Here is a 13,508-nt window from a genome sequence, read left to right as displayed (position 1 = left end):
GGAGGACACTGAATGGAGGTCAGTGGAGGGATTGGTGGAGAGGGGTGGAGGACACTGAATGGAGCCCAGTGGAGGGATTGGTAGAGAGGGGTGGAGGACACTGAATGGAGGTCAGTGGAGGGATTGGTAGAGAGGGGTGGAGGACACTGAATGGAGGTCAGTGGAGAGATTGGTAGAGAGGGGTGGAGGACACTGAATGGAGGTCAGTGGAGGGATTGGTAGAGAGGGGTGGAGGACACTGAATGGAGACCAGTGGAGGGATTGGTAGAGAGGAGTGGAGGACACTGAATGGAAGCCAAAGGAGGGATTGTCAGAGAGGGGTGGAGGACACTGAATGGAGACCAGTGGAGGGATTGGTAGAGAGGGGTGGAGGACACTGAATGGAGGTCAGTGGAGGAATTGGTAGAGAGGAGTGGAGGACACTGAATGGAGACCAGTGGAGGGATTGGTAGAGAGGGGTGGAGGACACTGAATGTAGGCCAGTGGAGGGATTGGTAGAGAGGAGTGGAGGACACTGAATGTAGGCCAGTGGAGGGATTGGTAGAGAGGAGTGGAGGACACTGAATGTAGGCCAGTGGAGGGATTGGTAGAGAGGGGTGATGGATTGAAGGGGGGGGATAGTGTATGTAAAGGTAATCCAATAAGGTGGGAGTTGCAGTAGTTGAGGCGAGGGATAACCAGGGAGGGAATTAGGAGCTTTGTGGTGTCATTGGTCAGGAAGGGTCGTATTTTGGAGATGTTTCGGAGGTTCAGGTAGCAAGATTTGGATTGTGATTGGATGTGGGGCCTAAAGGATAGAAAAAAACAAAAGAGGGAGGGCGCACCGACCTAGTGCATTATCATAAGAGATTTTAATTTGAGTAAAAACAAGTTATTTCTACTCACAGACCTTTCAGGCTCTGAGGAAAGGGGTGCGCCCCAGAAACGCCAGCCGTTCCGCCGCCAAAGGGTACCATTGAATCCTCGGTATTATCAAGTCTTGCTGGCAGGGACCAAGAAGACTGGCCTGACTATTAGACGAAGCCATATTCAAGCTCTCTTTTGTGAGTAGAAATAACTTGTTTTTACTAAAATTAAAATCTCTTATGATAATGCATGGATAATGGTCAGTGCGCCCTTCCTCCCTTGTTTTTTCTTTTCTCTTAGTCTATGAACACCCATGGTTCAGAGGAGGGCTGCAAGACCTGTGATTTTATCTTACGATTGAACTACATTACTGTAATGGAATGGCAGGAAGGAAGGATGCAGAGTACTTCTGGTTCAGCTTCACCAATGACTCTTGTGTCTAGGGTCATCCTATGTCCACTAGGGGCATAGGATGACTGAGAACTGATATCTTGAATTACATGAGATGGACAGTAATGATAATTCACAATGTATTGCAGGATATCTTGAAATATTACAGGTGGTTAATTCTGAACCCAACAGGTCAATAATAGAGTGATTCATTCAATGTGGGGACACATACTGTTAAGGTGTTAATTAAGTCTGGCTCCATGGTGCTATGCTAATTAACACTGTATTGTGTGAAAGTTCTATTGATGATAATATGTGTTGTGAGTTAGCACACTTTAAAGGTCAGACGTCCGACTTATGTTCACTAAAGGAATGTGTATTGTGTAGCAGGTGAGAATAGCTTATCGCGGAGTCAGAATGTCTGTCTAAGATGTGGATTGAGGGGGACTCGTTAGCACCCATTGTATGATGTTGTGGGTGGAGTGTGTCATTGTCCCTTTGATTACTGCAGCATGCTTTCTACTGTATAAAAAGAGCCTAAGTTTACCATTAAAGTGTCTATTCGTTTGGAACCAGAGAACAGAGCTGTGTTTGTCTTGTTTTCTGGGGGAAATCCAATGGGTCCTGTCTGCTGGATTGTGGAGTGTCGATAAGCTGTCGTGGGTTGGTGGAATGGAATATCTTAATGGCGTTAACCCCTGACCGTTACAATTACCCCCATAACAAAAACACCAGAGCGCAGGAGAATTTTTTGTATTGTTTCTTGCCTAAAGGATAGATCAGGATTACACTGAGCATAGATCGTTGTACCATTGATCTTGCCAAAGAAGTCGGAGGAAATATTATGAGCTTGGTTTCAGATAAATTGAGTTTGAGGAAGTGGTGTGACATCCGGACTGATATATCTGATAGTAAATTTGTGATAAGTGAGGAGAATGATGGAGTGAGTTGAGGGGTAGAGAGATGGTATTGTAAGCCATGGGAGGCCATCAGCTGACCCAGGGAGGAGGTGTTGATCGAGAATAGAAGGGGTCCAAGAACTGAACCTTGGGGAACCCCAACAGAGAAAGGAAGAGGAGAGGAGGAAGTAGAATTGTAAGTAACACTAAAGGTGCGGTTGGACAAGTAGGAAGCGAACCAGCGAAGAGTACAGTCACGGAGACCAAAGGCTTGGAGTTTTTTGAGAAGGAGGGGGGCAGTCAACCGTATTAAAGGCAGCAGAGAGGTCCAGGAGTAGGAGGACAGAATAGTCTCCATTGGGTTTGTCCGTTAGTTGATCGTTTGTTAGTTTTAGGAGGGCAGATTCTGTGGAGTGTTGAGGACTGAAGGGGATCAAGAATGTTATTCTCAGTTGTTTGTAGACCAGACGTTCAAGGAGTTTGGATAAAAAGGGGAGTAAAGAGATGGGGCCTAGGTTGGTAAGATTGGTGGGGTCCAGTGAGGGATTTTTAAGTATGGGGGTGACTAGCGCATCATTGATATCGGTGGGAGGAAATGTACTCCATTGTTGGTGTCCATGGGAGGAATAGTATCCCATTGTTGGGATCAGTGGAAGGAATTCTGTCACTTCATTAGTATCTGTGGGAGGAATAGTGTCCCATTGCTGATATTAGTGGGAGGAATGGTTCCTCATTGTTGGTATCAGTGTGAGGAATGGTTCCTCAATGGTTCCTCATTGCTGGTATCAGTGGGAGAAATGGTTCCTCAATGGTTCCTCATTGTTGGTATCAGTGTGAGGAATGGTTCCTCAATGGTTCCTCAATGGTTCCTCATTGCTGGTATCAGTGGGAGAAATGGTTCCTCAATGGTTCCTCATTGCTGGTATCAGTGTGAGGAATGGTTCCTCAATGGTTCCTCAATGGTTCCTCATTGCTGGTATCAGTGGGAGGAATAGTGCCTATACTACTAGAAGGAATAGTACCTAAGGGCAGTGGCGTAGCGTCGGTTGTCAGTGCCTGGTGCGAGGCAAGTAATTTGCGCCCTCCCTGACCCATGGACTTACCTATTTCCAGCTAGCTCCAATCTGGTCACATGATCCACTGTGTGAGACAGCGGTGGCTGTAGGGAAGAGGAGAGTGTGCTTGATTATGACTGGTAAAGCCTGGAGTGGTGACATTGTACATATGTTCCTATGTTCCATCTGTTGTTGGTGCTTGCTCCTCTCCACACTTGTGACAGTAAATTTTGCGCCCGGGGCGGTGGCACCCCCTGCCACCCCCCACGCTATGCCACTGCCTAAGAGTCAGATTAAGGCAAGCCTGTGGGATGCAGTGTGAAGACCCCTGTTATAAAGTATAAGTCAGTAGTGTGGAGAAATTTTTCTCCCATTCTCCAGCACAGTTGCGTTGTACAAAACCCCCAGATTTTCCTATACCCCCCTTATTGGCACATGATAAATGAGAACTAGCCTGGTGGCTTTCAGCAGGTATCAGTTTTTCGAGTAAAGAAGTTCTGTGGGTTTATCAGCATGAACTTGATCGGGATAGATCGACATTCTAGATATTTACCATCCAGAAGGCAGTCAATCATATGGATCAGTATATTGGTGTATTAATAATTCACCTCTATGAAAAATGTAATGAGTAATTGTCCCGAAGGAGGTCTCCTTCACATCTGGAGACCTTCTGAGTGACAGCAATTATTGTCTGAGAATCCCACAGGAGGTCTAAAGTATATAAATTCTCAAGGCAGCCCGTCCTGTCCATCTTTATCACCGGCTGTGTCCATCTATATCACCGGCTGTGTCCATCTATATCACCGGCTGTGTCCATCTACTGTATATCACTGGCTGTACTGTCCACCTCTATCACCGACTGTACTATCCATCTCTATCACCAGCTGTACTGTCCATCTCTATCACCGGCTGTACTGTCCATCTCTATCACCAGCTGTACTGTCCATCTCTATCACCGGCTGTACTATCCATCTCTATCACCAGCTGTACTGTCCATCTCTATCACCGACTGTACTATCCATCTCTATCACCAGCTGTACTGTCCATCTCTATCACCGGCTGTACTGTCCATCTCTATCACCAGCTGTACTGTCCATCTCTATCACCGGCTGTACTGTCCATCTCTATCACCGACTGTACTATCCATCTCTATCACCGACTGTACTATCCATCTCTATCACCGGCTGTACTGTCCATCTCTATCACCGACTGTACTATCCTACGCTATCACCAGCTGTACTGTCCATCTCTATCACCGGCTGTACTGTCCATCTCTATCACCAGCTGTACTGTCCATCTCTATCACCGGCTGTACTGTCCATATCTATCACCAGCTGTACTGTCCATCTCTATCACCGTCTGTACTGTCCATCTCTATCACCAGCTGTACTGTCCATCTCCATAACCGGCTGTACTGTCCATCTCTATCACCAGCTGTACTGTCCATCTCTATCACCGTCTGTACTGTCCATCTCTATCACCAGCTGTACTGTCCATCTCCATAACCGGCTGTACTGTCCATCTCTATCACCAGCTGTACTGTCCATCTCTATCACCGGCTGTACTGTCCATCTCTATCACTGGCTGTACTGTCCATCTATATCACCAGCTGTCATTTTAACGATCGTAGAGTAACTCAACACAGGACAGAATTATGACTGATAGACAGGTAGGTGTTTCCATCCCAGAGAGACGCGTCACACAATGCTGATAGGATGATAATCAAATCCCTTTTATCTGCCATGGTCATTTAACAAGAATGTATACCCATTTGCAAGGTGGCCCAAGGTGTACAAGATCTAAGGTTGGGACAAGATGTACAGGGCCCCAAGGTTCTGACAAGGTGCACAGGGCCTAAGGTTGGGACAAGGTGTACTAAGGATAATGTTGGAACAAGGTGTACAGGGCCTAAGGTTGGGTCAAGATGTACAGGGCCTAAAGTTGGGACAAGGTGTACAAAGCCTATGGTTGAGACAAGGTGTACTAAGCATAATGTTGGAACAAGTTGTACAGGGCCTAAGGGTGGGACAAGGTGTACAGGGCCTAAGGGTGGGACAAGATGTACAGTGCCTAAGTTTGGGCCAAGGTGTACAGAGCCTAAGGTTTGGACAAGGTTTACAGGGCCTAAGGTTGGAAAAAGGTTACAGGGCTTAAAGTTGGGAAAAGGTGTGCAGAGCCTAAGGATGGGACAAGGTACAGGGCACTCCTCTGAGACTCCTGGCTAGAGATAGCTCCTGCTGACTACCTGCAAGATCAACAACCTGGACCCTCGGCAACCCATGCCACTTTGGGCCTTGCACACCCTGTCACCATATCCAGGAGTGTTTGGACCAGAGCAGCATGGGAAGCCATCTTCTCCCTTCAGCCTCCAACCAGGTACATGACAGCACAACAAACCTGCTGGGTTTTCCTGTCTCATGCATGGGTTACAGTTGCCAATACCAGTTGGGTGTGGTTGTATTCCATTGTTTTATTGTCTCTCTCTGCCCTGTCTGCAGGTGGATTCCTTCAACAGCCCTCCTTGCTGATTGGACAGTTTACCCCACGCTGAATTCCAAAGGGGGGGTGATGGTCCTGAGTGGGATATCTGTTGTGTCCATGTGGGATAATAAATCAGTTTGAAGTTTGCCACTCTACACTGTGTTTTGCGGCTGGTGACTTGGTGGGCTAAATAGTTTTGGATGGTGCTGGTTCTGGACAGAGGAAGCATTGACGGCGGACATAGTCCTGTTGAGGATGAGGGTTTGTCACACCTAGTAACTAGACAAAGCCATAGTTTTTGGGGTAACTATAGCTTAGACTTGCGGGTCTCATTTTCCAGAACTTAGGAAGCATCTTCTTGGCGGAGATACCCAACAGGGTGTCCAGAGTCTGTCACCTTTGGTGGCAAGCAATGGGATGCTTCCTGCAGTCTGGGACATCCAAACCTCCATCTGGATCCAAGGTCTGGATAGCAGGAGAGGTACAGATACCAGCCCATGGAAGAGAAATTCGGAAAGTAGAGATGCGAATACAGCATAGGGGGCCAGTGTCAGAGCAGGTCCTGCTGGGATGGTATGATTCTGTCTGCTGGGAACTCTAAATGAGAAAGCGCTGGCCCGTAAGCAGCGACACCAGAGAAAAATGCTCTCCTCCTTCCAGGAAAGGTACTGGTCATAGTTCGAAGTGCGAATGGTGTTTTTGGGGAGACAACCACACAAGGAATGGAAATGCTGAGTCCGGTGTGGTTGTAAGGTGAGTCGGGCTAGGCAGACCCGACTCGGGTTCTCGGTCACCCTGTGCCCCTAATAGATACATGGTGACTTACACATAGGAGCGGCCGGGGGAGCTGGACAAGGAGTTTACAGAGCTCTGCCATGTCAAGGTAAGCTGGGTTCCACAAGCCTCCCGCCCAAAGTGACTCCCGTCACAGGCATCATGATGAATACCTCCTTCTATTCTCTTCTATTCTCCTTCCCCATCATCCAAATCTTATAGGCAGGGGTAAGGAGGGGTGTCCTCCCTCTCACATCACTCACATCTACTAATGGACCTTTAAATTCTAGTGAGCCCTGGTGCAACTATATAGCAGACTGTAAAGGGGCACATACAGTAGTAGCATTTTGGAGTTTTATTTAACATTTTTAGCAATTGCAGCCAAAATGACTTCAGTTTCTATCAATCTTGGGATTCCAAGAGGGTTCAGGGCCTTACAGAATGCTTACTTTGCCCAAAGCTGTTGGAGAATGGCTGAACCCAAACAAAGGTTTGAAATGTCTCTTAAGCACTTCTATGGGACCTACAAAAACCTTGTCAACCTGTTATGATCTCAAAGGGTTACTAGAGCACAAGATGTTCATCTCTTAATGTGCCAGTTGGGGCCGTTGAGTTTGGATTCTGGCCTCACCAACACAAATTCACTATTAATTACCTGAGAAATGTATGTCAATTAATCTAACTTCATACCCCCCATATTATTATTTCTTTCAGACATAGATCAAGATTTGAAGACCTCATTATTTCCACCATGGAAGGACTAACCCAGAACGAAACCATTGTTTCCTACACAGAATTTGTCCTCTTTGGGTTTCCCGGGATAATAAAAAACAGGAAATTGTTAATAATTCCATTTACTGTAATATATGTAATAATCTTGTCTGGAAACCTCCTTGTCATCCATCGGATCTTTGTTGAACCAAGCCTCCACTCCCCCATGTACTTCCTTATATCCCTTCTTTTGACCATTAATGTTACTTACACGGCCTCCATCCTGCCGAAACTTCTAGTTGGGTTGTCTTTTGATTTGAACCAGATAACTCTGGCCGGCTGCCTCATTCAGATTTTTTACATTGCCTTCATTTCTCTTTACGAGTCTAGTGTTATGCTTTCAATGGCCCTGGACAGGTTCATAGCCGTCTGTAGACCATTAAGATACAACGATATCATGACCACACGTTTTCTGGTCCGGTTGTCTGTCGCTGGGATCGCGAGGAGTACCCTCTTTATTTCTCCAGTAGTAATACTGACCGCTAGCGTCCACTTCTGTAGGTCCAACATCATTCTGAACTTTGTTTGTGAGAACATGGGGCTTCTGAGTCTTGCCTGCGGAGATACCTCTAAACCGCAAGCTGTAGGCCTCATGGTCCGAATCTTGGCCACGGTGAGTGACGTCAGCCTTATTCTTCTGTCTTACTCCTGCATTCTTTACATGGCCTTGAAGATCGCCGTTGGGAAAGCTCGCCGTAAAGCCTTGAACACGTGTGGTACCCACCTTACGGTGGCCATGATTATTTACCTTGCTGCGTTGTTTTCTTCTGTTATGCCAAGAGTACACACACAAATTACTCCCGATGTTGAGAACATGATTAGTGCCATCTACCACATGACCCCAGCCTCTCTAAATCCCTTTGTCTATGGATTTGGAGTAAAGGAGATCAGAAGGTGCCTCACCAAATCCCGGAAGAACAAGGCTACGCCTCACTAATCCTTATCACGCCTTCAGGTTTTATCATCTTCATGTTAAGTTATTATCTTGGTCGTTGATGTAGCACCGGGTGTTTTTCAACTGGATGGCAAGACCACCATCTGGAAAGATCGAAGCAGAGGGCGCTTGTCTAGTAAATGGTCATTAGAGTCTGACCAACCCAGTTTGGCTCCCTAGATGACCCCACAGTGGTACCACAACTAGAGAAAATACTGCGACCCCACTAAACTTATATCCACATACTATGCTGCTCTTCTGACAGACTCCGGATGTCACAGGCAAAATGGGCATCTATGGACTCTACACTTACGGACGAGGACTGGTCAGAATATAGCGACACATATAAAACTTCAATAATATCTTCCAAAGATCGTATAATCAACATAAAAATCTTTCACCTATCTCACTTAACCCCTACCAGACTACGCACAATGGGCCCCTGCTGCTGACTGTTTTCGAGGGTGTGGCCAGAAGGGAGATTTTCTACATTGTTTCTGGGCCTGCCCACTAGTCCAGACCTTCTGGGAAGAAGTAGGGGTCCTTTATTTCACAGGCACTGGGTCTTTCCGAATGTTCTTCACCCCCAAGAACAGCCTTTAAGGCATTTTTGGGGATCTCCATATCTCCACCTATGCAAAGAGACTCCTATTATTGACCTGGAAAGGCTCTGAGGTACCATTAAATTCTCTTTTGATATCATTGGGTAATGACTCGATACCTCTGTATAAACTCACATTTGAGGTTCGGAAACAAACCAAAGCCTTTTTCAGAAGATATGGGAAAGATGGCTGGTCAGCCCCCTAACCCTCACCCCAGGCAGACCACATGTTGGATAATGAGCCCTTTTGATGCGCTGGCCCTGTGTCATGTACACCCTCCTGGTGACTTTATATTAGTGCGGGTGGATTACCTAGCGTGACGGGAGTCACTTTTGGGCACAGGGTGAGCAAGAAAATAATGGACATTAAGAATGTGTTTTAGATTGCTTCAGATGGGATAGTAATATTCATTGGCAATGTCTCCAAAGTCGGATCACTGTCTCATCTGAAGCAACTTTACAGGAAGGGAAAATAATATTCTCAGGCAAACCCTGTTAAGACCTGCAGTGGTTATGGTCCTGAGGCCTTCTTTCCGTCCCTCAATCGCCGAGCTTAAGTGATTATCGCTACCATAGGAGGTGGAGGGATAGTGGAGATGAATGCAGTTTCCAGGATGATTCTTCCCAATGGTTAGAATATTCCCCCAAACATGAGCCAAGACTTCATGAAGTGGGTACCAGGCATAGAACAACTTTATTGAGAAGGCAGGCTCTTATATACACCAAAAAGAATACTTGCAGTAATCGGATGGACAATGACACACTCCACCCACAACATCATACAATGGGTACTAACGAGCCTCCAATACACATCTTTGAAGATAGACACCTGCTTATACAATACACATTCCTTTAGTCAGACATTCTGGCCCAGATTCACAAAGACTTACGCCGACGTATGTAATGATACGCCGCGTAAGTCCAAGGATGCACCGTCGTATCTATGCGCTTGATTCTGCAAAGGAGATACGCCTGAATTTCGGCTCCGACCGACATAAGTCACCTACGCCATCGCATCTTGGGCGCATATTTACACTGGCCGCTAGGGGGCGCTTCCATTGATTTACGCTTCGAATATGTAAATTACCTAGATACGCCGATTCACGAACGTACTTGCGTTTGTCACAGTAAGCTACGCCGTTTACGTAAGGCGTACGTCCGACGTAAAGTTAAACCACCAAAAAGTTGGTCCAAGTCATGTAGGGTATGGACGTCGGAACTGCCGTCGGATTTTACGTCGTTTACGTAAGTCGTACGTGAATGGGGCTGGGCTTAGGTTACGTTCACGTCGTAGCCATTGAACTGGCGTATCTTAGGGAGTAAAATTCGACGTGATTCTGAGCATGCGTGCGCATGCGCCGTTCGTTCGGCGCTTCATTTACATGGGGTCACGCTTCATTGTAATACATCACGCCCACTACCTGCCTACTTTGAATTAGGCGGGCTTACGCCGGCCCATTTACGCTACGCCGCCGTAACTTAGGGAGCAAGTGCTTTGTGAATACTGCTCTTGCCTCTCTATGTTACGTCGGTGTAGCGCATATGAGATGCACTACGCCCGCTCAAAGATACGCCGCTGTACGTGAATCCGGCCCTCTGACTCCAATTCTAATTAACTACAGCTGGCAAGTCAGACATCTCACAATCCACATCTATCATCAATAGAACTTCACACAATACAGTGTCAATTAGCATCACACAATGAGAAGGTCTTTAGAAGCCAGACCAAGGTTAGTTTACAAGACAGTAGCAGACTCAATTACCACCTTAACAGTCTGTGTTCCCAAAAGTTTGAACACCCCTTTCCACACAAGGTATCCCTACAATTACATATTCCCTGATAGCCCCCGATCTGGGGGACCAACATATCCAAATCTCACCCAGATCGGTCCAGGGGTTCTTAAAAGAAAACCAAACCTATGAGAAAATACTGAATAAAGTCTATTTTCTTCACAAACCCCTCCCTCCCACAGAGCTGATTATTGTTTGATTGGCCACTGGCAAAGTCGTCTGTCCTGGAGGCAACTTGAAGTCGCGCTGTAAGTCGCGCTGAAGTCGTCTCGCAAAGTCGCGCTGGGAGTCCTGTTGCCCCTGTGTGAACCGGCACTTACACTAATTAACCCCGCAATTGTGTGAAGGAGTTCTGTGTTGATATGTATGATAATTGTAGTTTAGGAGACGGCCAGTCTAGGAAACTCAAAGGTCATTCTTAAGGGATTAGTCAATTAACTCACCTGTTGTCTGTGTATTGACACTCAGAATAATGTGTATTGGGGGCTCGTTATGTAACCATTGTGTGATGTTGTGGGCGGATCCGGGTCGTTGGTCATGTGACTGCAGTATTCTCAAGTGTATAAAAAGAGACTGTATTCCTTCCAATAAAGTTCATAATCCTGTTTGACCTCCAACACGGAGCCTCGTCTCGTATTTGGGGGAGAATTATTTGTATGGGGGCCTTGATCGCCTGACTGGGGTGCCGGTAGCTGCCTTGGTGTTTGGGAATGGAATATCCTAAACGGCTTTGAACCCTCTCATATTCGGGGTGCCGTTACACCTAGTACTGTAATTCTCATGCTAAATAACTACAGGAGACACCTGACATGAACACCGTTTAACCACTTAAGTCCTGGACCATTATGCAGGTTAAGGACCAGGCCCCTTTTTTTGCGATTCGGCGCTGCGTCGCTTTAACTGGCAATTGCGCAGTCGTGCGACGTGGCTCCCAAACAAAATTGGCGTCCTTTTTTTCCCACAAATAGAGCTTTCTTTTAGTGGTATTTGATCACCTCTGCGGTTTTTATTTTTTGCGCTATAAACAAAAATAGAGCAACAATTTTGAAAAAAAAAACTATATTTTTTACTTTTAACTATAATAAATATCCCCCCAAAAATATTTTAAAAAACGATTTTTTTCCTCAGTTTAGGCCGATACGTATTCTTCTACATATTTTTGGTAAAAAAAATCGCAATAAGCGTTTATCGGTTGGTTTGCGCAAAAGTTATAGCGTTTACAAAATAGGGGATAGTTTTATTGCATTTTTATTATTTTTTTTACTACTAATGGCGGCGATCAGCGATTTTTTTTCGTGACTGCGACATTACGGCGGACACTTCGGACACTGTTGACACATTTTTGGGACCATTGTCATTTTCACAGCGAAAAGTGCTATAAAAATGCACTGATTACTGTGAAAATGACAAGACCAGTAACTAACAGTCTAATCCCAGGATCCCAGCGGTTGTAAGCCGGTCTACGGTCCCCCATAGACTCGGTTCTTCCCCAGCTCCCCCTCAACCCACTCACCAGCTTGCAGCCGCAGCCTACCACCTTCCGCTATCCACCACGCTAGTGGCACTAGTCCCGCAGGACAGACCGCGGCTGTGGCCTAGTACCCGTCCTGCAGCTCTTCCTCCCATTCCCTCCACTAGCAGGCCCGCTGGCTGCCTCCTTCCCTGGAGCTCCCCCAGCTGGTAGCGGCCCGATCCCAGCAGGAAAGACCGCGGCTCGGGCCTAGTTCCATCCGCCGTGGCCATCTTGGTACACCCAAACACCCCCTCCTGACCCCCCTGGATTAGGCCACAGGACCTCCTGGTAGGGTGACCACATTTCCAAAGTACCAATCAGAGACACCCCCCCTTCCCAAAAATCAGCTTGTGCTGTAACAGATCACAGCACAGTGATTGGACACAAGAGGCGGGATTTATGATTTGTCCAATAATCACAAGCAGGGGGCGGGATTGTGCTCCGCCAGCAGTACTGTCAGTGAGTAAAGCGGTGATGTGGCGGCCATTTTTGGGGGCATCAGATTGGCAGATTTCATTCCGGGACACTGTATTTTAATGGAATAAATGTGCCCGGGACAGACCTGCAAAATGCGAGACTGTCCCGGGCAATCCGGGACACGTGGTCACCCTACCTCCAGGCCACTCACAATTGGACGGACTATTATTATTATGCTACTGTAGCGCTTACCCCCGAAGGAGCCGCTGATGTATTTGGGATCGGCGTATTAAGTTACCAAATTCTTCTGTCTAGGGGTGATACTTGTGAGTGTGGATAAAAGAACAAGTGTCCAGCCGGTAGTATAAGTTTCCCATGCTTTATTTCAAGGCCAACAAGGCCAACTTCAACATGACACACAGTAAATGGCGCGCAGGGGAGGGCGGCTCCTCCCACTTAGAGGAACTTGTCCTGGCACATTGCAGGCACGTGTTCCACTGCACGGGCGCCCAAGTTCAATGGCGTGGGGTTAACTCCCTCGTCGCCGGACAGCTCACGTACACTACACCGGACAATTTCTTGCCTTTTTAATAAAGAACCACACACTCTCTCTGGTTTCCAATGGTAACAGCCGAATCCCTCAACCGGGCAGGCCATGAGGATGGGGCCCGCGGATGCGCGCACCCTGAAGGTGGATGCCGCACCTGGAACTCGGGCCCCGCAGACTCTTCTGGGAAAAATGGCCGGTGCCCCATATATACCCCCTGCCAGCATGCCCAAAGAGGGAAGCTCCTCTGATTGGCTGCTAGGGAAAGGATGGTTCTGTCAGAACCCCCGCAACGCCAACTGCCGCCCAGGAGTGGCAACTCACCCCTGGACACACAGACTGACCCAGGAGGCAGTTCTGAACTGGCAACAGCACAAACTAACAATCAGTGAATGGGAGCAACTAAGATCTCCCATCCCCCACTAACTTTAGCGTAACGCCCCAGCTATTTAAAAGTGGGGGCGCTACACTACGTATTATACTTATTGT

The 13,508-nt window shown here is 47.1% G+C and overlaps 1 protein-coding gene across 1 annotated transcript; it reads left to right on the top strand.

The window, feature by feature from the left end:
- The first annotated feature begins 7,168 nt into the window (after positions 1 to 7,168).
- LOC120928446 (olfactory receptor 52K2-like) lies at positions 7,169 to 8,343 on the top strand. The gene has a single exon (XM_040339546.1). The coding sequence runs from the start codon at positions 7,197 to 7,199 to the stop codon at positions 8,151 to 8,153; it is 957 nt and encodes a 318-aa protein (XP_040195480.1). The 5' UTR covers positions 7,169 to 7,196; the 3' UTR covers positions 8,154 to 8,343.
- The last annotated feature ends 5,165 nt before the right edge of the window (positions 8,344 to 13,508 follow it).

Source organism: Rana temporaria, chromosome 2 (genome assembly GCF_905171775.1).
Source record: "Rana temporaria chromosome 2, aRanTem1.1, whole genome shotgun sequence".
Classification (NCBI taxonomy): Eukaryota; Metazoa; Chordata; class Amphibia; order Anura; family Ranidae; genus Rana; species Rana temporaria.
Note: the sequence above shows the minus strand (reverse complement) of the source record. Positions and strands in the feature narration are given on the sequence as shown.